Source organism: Pezoporus occidentalis, unplaced genomic scaffold, assembly GCF_034315485.1.
Source record: "Pezoporus occidentalis ecotype Australia unplaced genomic scaffold, CSIRO_AGI_Poc_V1 ctg95, whole genome shotgun sequence".
Classification (NCBI taxonomy): Eukaryota; Metazoa; Chordata; class Aves; order Psittaciformes; family Psittacidae; genus Pezoporus; species Pezoporus occidentalis.
Window position 1 is genome coordinate 2,493,018 of NW_026916315.1, and position 17,802 is coordinate 2,510,819.

A 17,802-nucleotide genomic window follows, 5' to 3' on the forward strand; every position below is an offset into this window, starting at 1 on the left:
CTATTTGTTGTTATCATGTAAGTGGCATGTTATCTTCTGCAAATATTCTAATTTCATTACAGCTGAGGGGCAGTTTAAAATTTAGCCTGCTAAACTTTTCCCACTTTTTATACTAATAAAAAAAAGGGAATGTGCTCATTTGCTCATTTTTCCTTTTTCTCTGTTTGTCAGCAAAGCATTGGGGTCTCTACAGTGAGGAAAAATTCTTGTAGTCACACTTCTTCCAGTTCAAAATAAACGTGCTTACATTGGCAATAAAGCTGAATGCACTGCAGATGCTGCTAGAAAAGGTGATATTCTCAGCAATGTTTCTGAGACACTGGAAAAAACTTCAAAACCCTGCTTCAAGCTGAAGTTGCGCCATCCACCAGAGCATCAGCAGTGCAAAATTGCAGGTGGCAAATACCTAATCTGGAGACTGAAACAGAAATTGTTTCCTGCTGTTCAACCAGTACTCGAGCAACAAGGCTAGAGCAGCAAAATAAACCCTCTTTATTACAGGAATACATGTGTTGTTATGTAATGCAAGTATGTGTGTCTAGAATATGGAATATGAAGTATCCAAGTTGCCTGGAGCTCACTTGTATCTTCAGGAAAAGAGAAAAAAAAAAACAGTGGATTTTTGTACAGCTGCCCAATGACAGCAAAAGGCAAATCCTCAGCTGGTGGTAACAGTTATGGTTCCACTGAAATCTGATGATGGCATTTCCCCTTTGGTCTTACTGATGGAAGGGACTAAAAAAAAGCAACCCTACATGAAGAAATGCGGCAATGAATGAGTGTAAACAGAAGTCAAATTTTGCACCTGAGTATCATAACTGCGGGATAAACTTCAAAAATTTAAACCTGGGAACCCCCCAGTCAGCCAATTACAAAAATCTACATTCCTTCAGCTCTAGAAATGAAGAAATGACTTATCAGAAATGCCAGATGTGACTCACCATGATTTTTAATTCGCTTCAACAGCATCCTAGTCATTTTAAATAGCATTAAGTTTACCTGTGACTTATTTCCAGAAAGTGAAACTACAAGCTGGCAAGGTGCTCAAATCAGGGAAAAAGAAACTTGCACAAAATGATTCTTTCAACTACTGTGTCACAAATATATTGCTTTTTCTATTCTGAACTGCCTTCTCTGTGAGTTTTAAAATATATAAAACCAGGAAGTACAGAGCAAATAATACCTATATAAATAGGTCATTTTCTTAATGGTAGAGCACTGCTGGTTTACAACCAGCTTGTTTGCAAATATGCATTTCAAAGTGCGTATATTTGGGCCTGTAAAGGAGGTGGGTGAGCGTAACTGGGGAAGCACTCATTCCAAGATCAAGTAGAGCCTAATTCAGAAAGACAAGCAGGAAAAAGTCGTATTTAGCACCTTCTATGTGAGCTTCACAGAGAGTTATGACATTTTGAAGAAAATCCTCTTGCCGCATGTAAGCTGTAGTTTGAATGTGCTGCACGTTGCATATTTCATTACAAAAGCAGAGCCATGTTATTTCATTAGATAAGTGATAAGTTCGATCCTTACCAAGTTTTCTTGGTTCCTGGCTGCTATTTTCTGATCATCTTCTCCCCCATTTTTCATGTATTTGACCTCTTCCACTGGTTTGATCCTATACTCATCTGAGCACCAAGGAAAAAAAAAGGAAAAAAAAAAAAGAAAAAAAAATTTGAACCAGTGTAGTTCAGCAGCTGGGATAAAAACCAAACTAAAACCAAAACAGCTGACTAGAAAGGCCCTAGTTAACCAAAGCAACTAAAATCACATGTATATAGTTTCAAAGCTTTAAATGTGACTGATAACAAGGAAATTCTTCCTGACTGAAGCTTCAGTAAGAATTTCTAGCTCTGGTTTCCAGAAATTGTTGTGTAGCTATCTGGTCTGTTATAGCCACAGCACCACAAACAGGGGATGTTCAGTATGTACTCTCCCCCAGATCCCTATTTTTCTGTATAATACATTCAATACAAACAAGTTCTTGCTCTTGCATCATCCCTGGATTTTTATTTTCAGTAGGCAAACAAGCGATGTACAGTAGTTACTACAGGGAGAAGTCTACTCATGGATGTTCCTTGCATTGAAAAAAACTCCTTTGAAATGCAATGCTGATGGATGCCATTAAGTTAAAGCTGGGAGAGGGGGAACCCTCACCTAAACCCACTGTACTTATTTGTTTTCCCTGCACTGTTTGAACTGAGCTAAAGAAAAGGTACACACTGCAAAGTCTTACAACAATTTCTGAAGACCTTATATTGACCATCTTCCTCCCCCCACTCCTCCCTCCTCTGACCATTTTTCTTGCACATGGTACCCAGACAGAAATCCAGCATGAAAATAACTTGTAAGAAAATAAAGATTCCTGGTTTGTCCTTAATTATTTATCAGCTCTTCAAACAATAAATTCCCAGCTCCAGTGTCAGCATGAAAATATTATCTAATGTACATGTGCTATCCCACTGTAAACAGCCTCACTAAAGGAATTTTTTCTTTGGTAGGACAAGATGGGATTTCAGTAGAAGTGATTCTTTTCTCCAGCCTGAGAATCCAGTGCTTGCAATATCAACACTACCTTTTCCCAGCTACTTTTTGCTCTGGTTATCTTTATAGCACATTAAGTCTATCAGAAAAGCACCCAGAGTTTTGTGCCCACAGTCCTCCAGCCAGGATATATAAAACAGAAAAGAAACTTCACACCACAGAAGTGGAAAATGTTAATACAAAATGAAATGAGACACAGTACACTGGGAATAAAAGACAAAACCTCAGCAAATTAAAAGAAACTGCACAAAGTTTATTCTTCTTCTTTGGGTTTTCATGCAATTTTATCTCACTTGCTAAGGAAAAAATCAGAACACAAATGGATTTTTCTGGGTTACTGTATTGTTTAAAAAAAAAAAAAAAAAAAAAAAAAACATCAAAACTATTTAGAAGGAAGCCTATTTTCAGGAACCCGTTAACCACAGAGTATACAGCTTAAATAAGCCTATCTTTGAAAACAATCTTTTTTTAAAAAAAATACAGTATGGTTTTGCATTTGGCCTAGTCTGTTTCTATATGCCTTTTTTATTACAGAATCTAAATAAAACTGTGAGTTTATGAAATAGGAGCATCTCAGATGCAGAGTCTCAAACAGATGGAAGAATTTAAGACAATATTATTAGATCAGTAAATGTGAGCAACACTTTTTTTTTTTCCTTTTTTAAATGTAATTGAGCTAGTCTAGAGGTGACAATTCATAAAACCAAAAAGGCTGAACACAATAAAGCCTGGGAATTAGAAGTACTTGATTGAGTGCAATTATCTAACTTACGTTTTTCTCACTGCTTCAGTGATCTCTGTTGTGATTAGGAATAAAACCCACATGCAGAAAAAGCATAAAACTCCCATGGTGGCATGTAGGGATTTGAACAGAAAAACAGATGAGAAAGAAAAAATAACAGAAAGGAAGCTTGCACAACCTGCAGCTAGTCCACATTAACTAAAAGCAAGAGGCACGTTCAACCCAGGCTTGTGAAAAACAAGTAAGGTATGGATGCCCTGATGTTCATTGGCAAAAATAAGCTCTGAAATGTGTCTCCTGCTTAATCCAAGAGATCAGCTGTGACTGAACACCAAGTGCATGCCTAGGAAGCAGGCCATCCTCTGTCGACTGTACGTAAGGGATGCTTCCTTGGAAGACATAGTCTCTTGTAGCAAGTGGAACATGATGAGCCCGTAACTAATACTCAGTATAATCAGATTCATAGATGAAAGTTTGAGACAGATTGACAGGATGGAGGCAAGACAGGAAGGAGGGTTTATGTTGGGAACTTAATTCTGTATTTTTTTCTGGAATTGATCTTATGAGAGTTCAGCCAAGTGCTGCTGTTTGGGTGTCTGAGCTGAGGACTTGCTTGTACCTGGCTTCCCAATATTCATCACCACCATTGTGACAACACTCTTGTGATTACTGCACTATTACTACTTACGGATTTATGCTGCTTTTACCAGGTGAGTACAACAGAACAGAACAGGTCAGTTGAAAGGGACTTACAATGATCACTTAGTCCAACTACCTGACCAGTTCGGGGTGACCAAGCTAAAGCATGTTATTAAGGGCATAATCCAAACGCCTCTTAAACACTAACAGTTCTGAGGCATTGATCACCTCTCTAGGAATCCTGTTCCAGAGTTTGACCACCCTCTCAGCAAACAAATGCCTCCTAATGTCCAGTCTAAACCTCCTCTGGCACATATTTGAACCATGCCCATGTGTCCTATCACTACATCTCGGTGAAAAGATGTCAGCATCTCAGCCTCCACTTTCCCTCCTCAGGAAGCTATAGGGAGCAATTAGGTCACCCTTTTCAGCCCCCTTTTCTCCAAACTAAACGAACCCCAAGTCTTTAGCTGGTCCTCATAGGATATGCCTTCCAGCCCAGCTTGTCATGCTGTGTCTAATGCACCAGTTTGATCCCTGGGCTGCCTGGGCTGACTCCTATTGAGCAGCCCCAGATCCCTTTCTGCAGGACTGTTCTCCCAGTTTTGTACTTGTGACAGCATCACTATACCCTAGGTGCAGAATTTGGCATTTGACTTGTTAAATTTCATCCCATTAATCATAGCCAAATGCTGCAATCTATCTTAGACACCTCTGCAAGGCCTCCTGTCCTTCACGAAAGGCAACTGCTCCTCCCACTTTGGTATCATCAGCAAACTTGCTAATCATGCTTTCAACTCCTGCATCCAGATAGCTGATAAATATACTGAACAGCACTTGCCCTAGGATTGAGCCCTGAGGAACACTACAGGGTGACCAGTTACCAGCCAGATGTAGTCCCATACACTACAACCCTTTGAGCTCTGCCTTTCAGCCAGTTCTTCATCCAGTGTGCTATGAACCCACTCAACAGCTGTATAACTTGTGCAGAAGGAAGCTGTGAAGGGCAGAGTATCTGTGAAACCATGTTGACTGTGCCTGATGATTCCGTTACTCTTTAAATGCCTTTCAGTGGCACCCAGTAGAATCTTCTCCCTAATTTTTCCAGGTGCTGAGGTTAGACTAAGAAGTCTGTAGTTCCCTGGATCTTCCCTCATGCTCTTTTTGTGAATTAGAGTAACACTGGCTAACTTCCAGTCAGCCTGGACATCCCCAGACTTCCAAGACCTTTGGTAGATGATTGTAAGGGGTTCTGCTGTAACATGTGCTAGCTGCTTCAGAACTCTGGGAGGAGTCCCATCAGGCCCCATGGACCCAGTGAACATTCAGCTGACAGAACTGGTCCCTTAGGAGAATATAAATTTAAAAAGAAAATCAGGAGGAACATGTAGAAGACACCTGTTTCTTTAGATGTTAGTGGAGTTAGTCTTTTAATGGAAAGTGTCTCACAAATTAATATTAATGTCATGGCTCTACTATATGGTAGGTGTTTGAGCAAGAGAAATATCTACCTGTATCTCAAAAAGCAATGCAAATTTCACAATCTTAAGCTCTGACCTTAAAAGCCAAGAGACTGCTTCTTGGGGATGAGGCACTTTAAGGAAGAAGCAGGCTGACTGGCCAACTCAGGCTTCAGTGCCTACATAAATGATTAGCAGACAGGAGTGCCAAGCAGCTAGCAACAACATTAAACTCCTGTGTTTTGAGCAAGAGGTGCATGTACCAGTATCAGCCAACAAGGCACACACAGTGCCGGCCTGTGGAAAACAAGCGATTAAGATAATCTGGTTACTGGGAGAAGAGAGGACTGAGCCATGAACTGCTGTTTTATCAGATACATGAAAAGATGAAGGGAATGGATCAGTGATGTTAAGTTTGAAGTGATATTATTACTCATAAGCTCCAGTAATTTCCTATCACAGGCAAAATATTTTCCTTGAAACTAGGAGTACAAATATAATATATTGGCAACATTTGTTCATATTGAGTAGTCACTTGCTGGAGGCAGGTATAAACAAATAAGATTCCACTTTCAAAGGGGAAAAAAACAGCCAAGTAATTATACAGCCACAGAAAGAAAAAGGAGGAGTCTTCAGCTGACTACAAGCCCTACAGCTTGCCAGGTATGACAAGGCATACCTGGAAGCATCCACCTTTTGAGCCAGACAACACACTGAGGAAAAAACCCACCACCAACTAATTTCACTAGCCAGTGAAGTAGGCTGCTTAAATATGAGTAACTACCTGAATCACAGTTAAAATGTTGATATAACTGCAACCTTGCTGCTATATGTAGAGAAACACTGAATTTTGCTACCAGGTCTCCCTCTAGCATTTACGGTACTCAGTAACACAAATTTTACCCTTGATGTTCATGTCAAACTCTCCCTTTTTCATCCCCCTCTACCTTCCCTCCCCAGATCAACCTAACTTGTAAAATCGCTTCATTTTTATGGCCCACTCAAAAGTCTGTTAAGTAGAGACCTGACATGAGAAATGCAGAACAACTTATGAAAGCAATGGGACCAGTCAATATTTAGCATGTTCCCCCAGCCAAGACTGTTTACTGCTATGAGCAGACAACGAAAAGGACAAAGGATGCAAAGGAGAAGGGGATAGAGAGCAGCTTAGCTAGGGAAGATATGGCTAGTTGGTGTAACAGGGAAGAAGTGAGTCTGACGCATAACACATTATTCACTGAGAAAATAACATTGATTATTTCAAATATACTAAATATAGCAATTAAATTCAAATGATTATTTGCAGAAGACAGGTCTTGCACTATTATCATTGCACTCCCGTATTATTGGTAGGACAACTATATATGAACTTTTTGACTAGGTGACGATAACTTTTATCTTCTACAGATAAGGTGTTCAGAAACCACAGATTCTGAGCTATTTATGAAATTGTTCTTGTTCTAAAGTTACTGTCAGAATGGAAGTGCTGCAAATGCAAAAGAACAGATGTTTAAGAAACAGACAGACCTTTAATTATGTCATGAGAAGAATGGGCATTAACAGCTTTAAGTGAATATGAAACTTAAAAGACAGGTTGGAGGAATGGGCCTTTGATACCTCCCCTAAAAGTAACACCTTTAAACATTTGCAAAAACCTGTTAACTCTTACCTTGATAAGAGTTAACAGGTTTTAAGAGTTACCTTACTTGATAAGGTAAGAGTGCACCTGGAATTGAGGAATCACCTTTTGATTTTTACCTTCTTATTTCTACTGAAGTAAATACAGCATTTTGAGATACTTTGGTCTGAGTGATCAGAAACAAATTCAAGAGAAATCCTGAAATGCTGAATAAGATCAAGTAAAACCTAATTAAGTCTGACAGTCAACAAGACCTTTAAAATTGTAAGAAGTTCAGGATAAAGGAAATTATACAAAGTTCTATGCATATTTACCTTGCTCTATCTTGCTGAAGAGCAATACCCTTTTCCTTTTTCCTAAATATAGTTTTACATCAAAACCATAAATGAAATATCTTTATGCCTCTTTCCTCTGCAAAACTAAAAATTGAGTAGGGAACATGATAAAAATTTTAGGACACTATTACTATGCTCCTTTCATGCGTAAAAGTAAAAATCAAGTACTGTCTTCCATTATGTGGTATATTACATAAAAAGACAAAGTTTCCAACAACTTAAACGGGTGAGGAATGGGTTTACAGGACTGCTACAGCAAATACCAAGTTGAAGAAAAGCAGCCCAACTGAATCAACATAAAACCAACATAAAAAAATGCAAATAAAAGACAGAAATATTATTGAGCATAACGCCCACCAAAGGATATAAACCAGAAAGCAGTAACACCCCTAGAATGAAGCTCTTTGGAAGGCCAAGGGAGACAGAATTTTTAAGTTGAATATGCAACAAAAATTCTCAGTAGGCAAATCTTATGAATGAAGATCTCCATCTGAAAACAGATGATTCTATTCAAACATGTCACCCAGTTGCCATGACAATGTGACAAAGCAAAACAGCACTTATTAATAATTATTTCAGTGATAAATTAGTATATCAACTTATAATATTGAAACAATTACTGGGGGAGAGGGGGAACTGTGGCTGTTCCTATGAGAAAAATTTCTTCAGCACTTCCAGACATCTCTAAACGTGCCATTAGCACAGCAACATCAGTAATGACTATTTCTGTCCTAGATAATAAAAAAGGAGAAAACAAGGAAGCAAACAAACCCCTGAACAAACCACCACCCCCCCAAAAAACACCAAAACACAAAAAACAAACAGGAAAAAAAAAACAAAAAACTAAAACCCCAGCACAACAGCAAAAGAAAAGCATAAATCCATCAAATCTATATCTGCACTCACTAGTGACGTTTGGAAAAAGCTTTTGTTAAAGTCTTAAAAAACTATGCTGATTTACGTTGCATTCCTATTTCAGATATCTAAGGACAAACCAATTTGGCTCTGCTGTCATCAACAGGGATGATGGGTGAGTCTCCTCTATTTTTAGTGATGTATCAAGTATCAGGCAGCAGATAAGCAGTACTTTAGTAACACCGCAAAGAAGTTTCTAACCACACCTTCATTTTCCTGTCCTTCATGTTTTAATTTAGTATTTCTTGCCCTTCTATCAAAGGACATGCAAAGATTTATCCTTCTTTTGTAATAAAACACGTCTATCCTATAAAATATGAACTTTGGTCTAACAAATTTCTCTGTAACATACTTATTCCTGCCAGGTGCAGAAAGCACTCCTACTGCTGTGATCATGAGGAATGCCACAGATCAAAGATTCATATGCTCTTAGCTTTCAAGTGTTTGAGAGACAACAAACTATATTTAGGTAAAGGGCTGAATTGCTCTTTCTAAAAATATTTGTTAAAAATCATAAGATATTTTTATGCAATTTAACAAAAACATATAACAGCAGGTAAGCCACTTTGGTGCTAAACACAAAACATACCAAACATCAACTGCAATGCCACTGAGCTTCACAGCTACACTGGTAGGACATGAGCAGTGATGAGCTTAACTCTGGAAAAAGCCAGGCTAGGCATCAGGGAAAAATAAAAATAAAAATCATTAACCCCAGGGACAGTCAAGAAGTAGAATTAAATTGCTTGGGTGACTGCAGTACCATCATCAGAGTGGTCAGCCCTGAGTGCCGTAGGTTCAAGTCCACCCTGTTTTGGAGCACAAGATGGATGAGATAAGCCACTAGGATTGTTCCAGCTCTGTTACCGTATGCGGATATCAACTGCCTGGATGACAGCAGAAGCTGTGTCAAAGATTTTAAAAAAAAGTCAACAGTTAAAGAAGTTGCCAAAATCCTGTAACCAAATGTTTCTTGAACAAAATACTTGATAATAGAGGATATCCAAGTTACCTTCTTAGCTCTAGCTTCAAGTACGCAAAGAAAACAGCGTCTACATAGTTCTTTTGATTCTACATCCTTGTTTTGATTGTCTTAATTGCCGAGATCCGCAGTTGTGGGGGTGGATTTCCATCCACCTGGATGCGGGTTGAAAGTGAAACTTCATCAGAGGTCAACCAGCACTGAGTGAGCAGCCCATTGTCTTCCTCTGTTACCAACCCTCAAAGCTATCAACTCACAGGCAATTCTAGATCCCAGTGATCATGTTGTTTTTACCAACATGAACCAAATGAACAGAACAGCTTAGGAAATAAGCCAACCCATTTTTTTTCTAAAAAGACTATCTGAAAATGCTCCTTCAGATTTCCCAAATGAAGTTATCTTACCTTAATCCAATTTAAAATAGAGCCACTACTTGAAGATGAGACAGTGGATATTAAAGAGAGAACAGGTGCACAAACACCACACCAATTTTGCTAACAAAATACAAATCATCTGAAAGAAAAGCTGTTTAAGAAACTGAATACACCACACAGAACACAGCACATCTGGAAAGACCACCCTCAAGTATTTTTCTTCCTACACAATCCCAACACGTGCCCAAAGAATGCTAACTACTGCTTCTGCACACAACAGCTGTTACTGCTAGGGTTGTTTTTCTGGAGGAAAAAAGCAGGCTGAGACATTCAGTATAATAGAAAACAGACCCTACATGGAAGACTTCTGCAGTATTGGAAGGACACTTTTTTTCAGTGATGTCCAGTGATAGGACAAGGGACAATGGGTGTAAACTGAAGCACAGGAGGTTCCATGTGAACATCAGGAAAAATTTCTTTACTGTGAGAGTGACAGAGCACTGGAACAGGTTGCCCAGGGGGGTTCTGGAGTCTCCTACATTGGAGATATTCAAAGCCCGCCTGGATAAGTTCCTGTGTGATGTACTCTAGGTTACCCTGCTCTTGCAGGAGGGTTGGACTAGATGATCTTTTGAGTTCCCTTCCAACCCTTAGGATTCTGTGACACTTGCTCTGAAGCTAGGCAAGATAAGGGTAGCTCTTTTCTAAGCTACCAAGCAGTTCCTACTATAGCCCCATGTCACATCTAGTAGTTTATAAAACATGAACTCCAAGGGTGATGCCTACTTGAAAAAATCTAGCAAATTCCCTTCTACTTTATCAGACTACCCCTTCCCAGGCCCAAATGATGACAGATTTCAACAGTGTTCCCCTGATGCCAACAGGTTTGACAGGAGTGCAGCTCCATTAATGTTAATGGACATCATCTCGATCTTTGCTGCTGTAGAAGCACAAAAACTCATATTGCTATACTAACTTGCTCTTCATTAATGCTGTCAGAAGCCTCTCAATCCTTTGGCTACCTCTGTTCTCTCCCAGGAAAGGCACAGCCTGATTCTGCCTGTGGGAAAAGGTGCTGTTTCCTCATTTTTATAGGTTTCATTTTTGGATTTTGCACATGACTTGGAGAGACACCACCAGTATGCACAGATGTTCAGCTGAATCAAGGTCACCATTACTTGTTTCCTTCTACAACTTGTTTTCTTCTTAGCCAAAAAGCTCCAAAGGCTACTCTGCATTTAGACTGTCAAATAGCCTACGGAATGTGAGAACTGTAGTTGTACATAAAATTTTCTATCATATTATGCATAAAGGATCATGTTAACTAGCCTTGCACCAGAAGCACAGGCCCACTACAGTGTATCTGCTAGGTCTACCTCAGCAGTAGGTAGGTCAGAGGAGCACTTTGGCAGGGGAAAAAAAATGTAAGCATACACACATGTAGGTGTGCAACCAACACCGTTGTTTTGTGGGAAGTAATTTTTCTGTAAAGATTTTTGCTTCATATGCAATGTGTCTAATAACACCAGGTGGAAAAAAAAGTGACAACTAAGCATGGTTTGCACAACTGGCTTCCCTGCACACAGGTCATCCTTCCATGGTCTAGAGATCGGGGTGGGAGGGCAGGGTACAACCTAAAGCTTTTCCTGTTCTAGCTCAGACTTCCTCCACGTTCCTTAGAGTTAAATCTCTTTATGTGAAGAGAAGCATGGAAAGATTCACAAACAAGTGGAAGCCACTGAATACCCAAAACCACTTGAAAAACAATTCCTGAAGACAAGGAGGCTCATGGGTTTGTGTGTGTGTTGTAGGGGAAGGAGCAGAAATTTTTAAAAGACTTGGACCCCATGAAGGAAGACGACACTCTGCTGCTGCTCTGCTCCATTACAGATCCCTGACAAGGTCAGGACCCTCCAGCCAGTTCCACCAGTGAATGCCTCTGGCAGGTACATGCCACCAGTGACTGGCTCAAGCATAGGAAACTGTACTACAATCTCAGAGGCCATTTCATTACATCGGAAAAAGACTTAAAAATACAACCTCAATATCCTAAACTAAACAAGCAATTTCTGTCATGCTTGTATCACCTTTAATGATACAACCTCCAGATCTTTTAGAGACCCGTTCATATTTAAGATCTGAGGAAACTCCTTATATAAGCTGGTACTGAAAAAAGGCACAAGATTGTACAGTTAAAGACTTATGTACTAGTCTGTAATTAAGAAGCCAAAAAAATAGTGCTGGTGGTGTGCACTCATAACTATCTTTCCACTACACAGATTTTTGCTTGCTACAACTATGTAACTCACACATATATACACACACACACACACATATAGATGCACTTTTCCTCACCTTTTTTTTTTCTTTCATTTAATTAAAACATAACTTTGAGCCAGATACAAGTTGTTCAAAGAAAACCATTTGTCAGGTGAAGGAGATTACAGCCATGGTGCTTGGCAGGAAGGATACTCAGTAAATGCAATTATCTAGCCCACTAAAAAGATCAAATTGAGAAATGAAAGCAGGAGAGGAAACAAACAGCAGAGAGATTAATTAAAGGAACAGACAGGAGGAAAACAAAGGGTCTGTGCCTTGAAAATAGTGCTGTTCATATGAAGCCATGAGGTAGGTTTTTGGATCAAGGTTGCACCACCCTGCCTCAGCATCCCCATACCATGACAGGGGAGCAGCACAGGGCTGGCCCCACACAGCACTCCCTGTACCTTGAAGAAGCTGGAAGTTCAGCATTTCCAATCACTTACTACATTTAAATACCACAAACTTACTTTTAAACAAAATTGTGTGACCCTGCCCTGAAGAAAACTCTTTTTCACGCTCAGAAACTGTATTGAAGAACTGGCTTCACTGCCATAAACCTCTCTGTTGTGGAAGGGAGAGATGTAAGAAGAGGAATAGCTGGGGAGCAAACTGGCAAATATAACATAAACTACAACACAAGAAGAACTTAAACTTCTAATGCAATCCAATTAGGTAGCAAAAACCTATCAAGCTTGTAAGCAGTGATGGTAAGACCTTCTCAGATGTGTAGGAGGGGTGGGTGACATCCTCTTGCCTCTCCACGGCACATTCTGGGAACTGTCTTCACACAAATCTGAAAGATGTCACTTCAGCCAGTCTAGACAGCACAGTGAAGCCAGGTCAAATAGGCTATTTCACTTTACTGCTCTGCTTTTAAATTCTCACTTAGAAAGGAAAAAAAAAAACAAAAAACAAAAAACCACCAAAAAACAAACCACCAAATACTAAACATTTCATTCTTTTCAGTTTTTCAACATCATTAATAAAACACCGGGTCTCTGCTGACTCTCCCTGAGCCGGCATCCATCTACCTTCTCCACTGCAAAATATTTATTTTAGCCCAGAACCTGTCAGGGTCTAGTCAGAGTCCAGAAAAAAGCTTAACTGAAAAATACTATGAGCATCCTTTGTACAACAATGGAGGTCCTGCTCCTTACAGCCCCATTAATATATCAACCAATTGCTTCAGAGACCAAAAACCTCTTGGGGTGTGTGTGTGTGGGAAGGCATTACCGCTCCACACCCCAAAATTCCATATATACTGTTGCAAATATATGACAAGGTGTCTTCGGTTTCCTTGTTGACAAAACAGCTGATTCCTCTTTACTTAACAAGTTATGCCATTCTCAGTCAGCCAACCAACCATTAAATGAGACTGTTGCCCTGAAACATATGACTTGAGATGGATTTTAACATCCTTTCTGGAATAGTAGTTTTCTTCTATTAACATCAGTCTATCAAATTTTCAGTGCTCATGCCCCTCAAAGAGTATTTGTAAATCAACAGCTCTTTCATTTTTACTAATTCCATTATGAAAGGGACAGAATAATAATCCAGGACCAGCAACATACTGAAGATTCATGATGAGCACAAATGTCTCCTCATTGCTAGTACTCTGTAAATCAAAAGGGAAGCAGGGACTAATGAAAACTTCATTAATAAAATACAGCACAAATTTCCAGTGCAAAAGATACAAAAGTTAATCACACTACCTACAGGCCATCCAGAGATTTCTATTTTACTGGTTACAATATTTAGAGTTAATTTTTTACCTCTGAAGGATGCTTACTTCCCTCAGTAGCATCCGTGTTACAAAAGCTTTATCTAAAGCAACACCTACCACCCACATGGTGCTGATAGAGGGAGGCATATAGTTCAGGCAGTCAATGGTAACAATGCGAACACCCTAAGAAATTCCCCAAACCAGAGCAAAGTCAGGCAGCAAGACACCGCCTGGCCCACAGCCCTGTCCAGTCAATAGGAAATGTCTGGTTTAACAGCTCCATTCCCCCATATACACCAAGCTACAAATGAACTGCCAGTTCTCTGTAGCATATAGTCAATGCCCTTCCACATTGTCTTATACTGTTAACATTCTCCTCCCTTGTCCCTACTGTCATCTCAAACATAACATGCTTATGAGACTGGAAGTACTCATCCACATTCATTGCCTGCTGTCTTACAACCACATTAAAGCCACTCTGTGCAAATAACACATAAACACACACATTTAAGATATGCTAGAAGTGTAAAGATGACTGGGTGGAAAAGAAATTTCAAAAGGCTAGTGATTCTCCATACCTCTTCCCCTTCTCTCTGGGCAACGCTGTTTAAAAGAAAGCAATATATCAGTGTGTGAGAAAAGGCAGTTTTTAATATCAGCTAAAAAAAAAAAAATCAAAATAATAAATGTGTGCTCAGAGGACATATATCAGACAAGTACTTTCAGCCTAAAAATATCTCAAGATGCACCCAGTTCCTAGTTAAAAATTCAATACACCACATCATGACTTGATGGGATAAAATGTATATAATTTTAATAAAAACAGCCATTAATTCAATTTAGGAGACTTCCTAAAAAAAAAAAGAAACAAAAAAATCCCAACAAACAAACCAACAAGAAAACCAAACAAAAACACCACACACACCCCTTTTTTCCTCTTTGAATAGACCAAAGAGAAAATTCCTGAAACCATAAATCCTGAAACAAAGGGAATCTCATGCTACTTCCCAGTAAGGCAGAACATTAAGCGCTCTGTATCCCTGTTGCCTGAACAGCTTCTTGCAGGGCTCCCATTACAAGAGAAATACACGATTTAAGAGCACCCTAAACCTGATCCTTTTTGCCAGAGACCCTCCTCCTTGAGATAAGAAAAAAAGGCACATGCTAAGGCATGATTACACCCACCCAGCAGAAGAAAGGCTTTGTTATTTATAACTCCATGAGGCAGCAATATTAAGACAGAGAGAGCACAGTCAGTCCTGGGCCTCAGACCAGGGACAACCTAAGACCACTTAGTTATAGGATTTATTTAAAATACCCATGAAGGCACAGTGTTTTGGAGAAATACCTAATGGAAAAATGCCTTATATATTAGCAAATGAATGTTTGGCTGTAGTCCAAGCACATAAGACAACAGAGCATTTCGGCAGCTTTTAGAAATCAAAGTTTCATAGCAACTAAACTGTAAAGGTATCTCTGGCTGTGTATGGGAGGGCACAAACACTTATTGGTCAGGTTATCTTTTCTTGTATTTAATAGATATTTTTCTTGTATTTAATAGATATTTCTAACAGTATATAATCCTACTATAAAATTACAGCCTTGTGTTGCTGAAATGAATATGCATCCATGCAGCTTCACAAGGCTTACCTGGGGAATCACAGAATTTTCCCCCAGACTGAAGTTTCCCTGGCCAAATTTCCACCTCTGGGTTTAATTTTTCAACTTTGTGTCCAAGTAATACGACATTTAGAAAATGACAAAAGGAACACAGCAGTAATTGAAAGTATGTGGCATTTTTACCATGATTCTTCCTTGCCTGTAACTACAGGTAGGCGATGAATACAAAGGATTCCGTCTTCAAAAGATCAAGTAAAAAAAAAAACCCAACAACAAATGACCAAGAAACAAAAAACAAACTTGTCTTAAAAATAAATGGATTTCCTTCAGCATAAAGGCTGCCAGAAGACACATCCTGGCTTCTTTCTAGCAAACACCAAAGGCGGATGTATGCCCCTATTTATAGTACACTAATGCAATTGTGAATGCATACCCCATGCACCTTATTTGTATTCCATTTTGACTATATTCTTCATCAAGCTAAACAGATTGTGGGAAGGGTCATTTCCAAGAAAAAAAACTGTGTTAACCCTGTCCACATATCAACTGTCCTGCATCCTCTGATACATCTCCGACACAAACAGGCAAATTGCAAAAGGTGAAATTAAGAAGCAGGGAAGTTACAACATGCCTGTGATTAATTTCTCCCCCCTCCACCTCCCAACAGGGGATTACAACTGCTTCTCCACCTTGGTTCACTTTCTATCTTTATGCTATAAATCCCCACTAAAGGTGCTGAGTCTGACTCCATCCATATCATGACAAACCCAGCAGACACCAGTCTGGAAACCCAGGTGTCACTGCAAAGCAGATAACAAACAGTGGCTGTACTAGAGAAGGTCTATATAAATACAGTGCTCTTACACTAAGTAGAATGACTTTGCAGAATAATTCCTTCATCTAATACCATGACAAGGGGTTGTAAAAATTGCAAGAAGATTAACCACCAGGAGAAGATAACTGTAGGGTCTGAAGGCTATCTAGCTAATTTATAGGTACCTGCTCTGCTTTAAGTCCAAGCAGGAAAACCTCAGCAACATTTATATGGCAAAGATCTACTATCTATTTGGGAAAGTAACCCCATCTGGGGTCTTTCTGATTTTTTTTTTTGAGGGAAAGAACTGAAATAATAGAAGACAGAACTCCAAATATACACTGAGGACCATCTTCAACCACTGTTGCTCTACTGCCCTGAAACAATTTACAACTAAGTAATTTGGCAACACCTGAGTATTTAAAGAGCTACTCTACCATCAGTTCTGACCTAGTTTTCTTCACTGCTGGATCAGTGAAACTAGATGCTGAAAAACAATCTAGCTGAAAGCGGCAAGGTATCTTCTTGGAGTCTAGAGGAACCTTTCAGTTCATTTGGATGTCATTCCTAAGGACCACCAGACCAGCATCTTGCTGCTTTCAAGTAAAAATAAGATGGGAAGGAGTAGAAGGGAGAGATAGTTGAATCACAACCGTTACATAAAACTCACAATTAACAAATAGATGCTGTCAGGGCCCTGAGTGCACTAAGAGGCCATGGCCAACCTCATGAAACCCCTGCCTGCATTTTCTGCTCATGAATCTAGGAGCATGTCTCCACGGAAGCTTGGGCCTTCAGTCCTTGCCAGACTAGATCAGCCTGTCTCTAGTACTGCCTCAGGTCCCATCTTCTGGAATAACCACAACCCCATGTTGCAGGTATCTTATCTCCTAACAAAGCCCTCAGGAAAACTCTAGCATGTCCCTAGCCCTGTCTTCAGCCTCCTGCTGCTCCTCACTGCTCACCTGGACCTGGTTCACTGCTGTGCTTGGTACTGCTGACAAACCCTACCACCAGCAGCTAGCCCTGGCACACCACCCTCAGCTTCAAGCTTTTCCTCCCTCATAGGGCAACCCTGCTACTGCTCCAAGAGAGATGTTACACCTTCTACAGATGACTCTTTTTATTATTTGTATACATCTACATATATTTACTTGCTGGAGGGAGATGAAGAGCTTGTTTTGCTATTACTCTGAGTAAACCCATAGTCCAGAACAGCTTCTTCCTTATACAGCAAAAGCAGTACCTTTTCCAAGAGAGCTATAATGATGAGCCTCTTCTGTTCACAAAGAAGTGAAAATACAGAGTTTTATTTCATGTGGAAACCACTTTCTTTGCATACACTGATCATGAATACATGACTAGACAAAACCTGAAGGTGGAGTTTTATTTTTTTTCAAGCCCTATTGCTTCCTTATGGGAATAAAATAGTAAATTATTGACTTACCAAGGGTGTTCCCAGAGTTACACAAATACATCATAAACCTAGATAACAAATAGAATTTTATTACATTTCCCACATGAACATAACACCAAAGTGGTTTTTGGTGCTATTGTCTCTCACTTCCTGAAACACTTTAAGGAGTGACCCCTGTTTACTTAGATATGAAGCAGGCTATCACCAAAATGTGTTTGAAAAGAGTAGATAAAACCCAAGATGTTGTTAAACTAAAAAAAGAAAAAAAAAAGTAAATAA

General features: G+C 39.5%; 1 protein-coding gene across 2 annotated transcripts in view; it reads right to left on the bottom strand.

Annotated features, from left to right (window-relative positions):
* The window catches only part of CUNH1orf21 (chromosome unknown C1orf21 homolog), a 121,653-nt gene that overhangs the window by 47,109 nt on the left and 56,742 nt on the right, over positions 1–17,802 (bottom strand). For both annotated transcript variants that reach the window (XM_062606318.1, XM_062606317.1), the window contains one exon: positions 1,531–1,625. In XM_062606318.1, the coding sequence (XP_062462302.1) occupies positions 1,531–1,625 (95 nt within the window). The remainder of the gene's footprint in view (positions 1–1,530; positions 1,626–17,802) is intronic.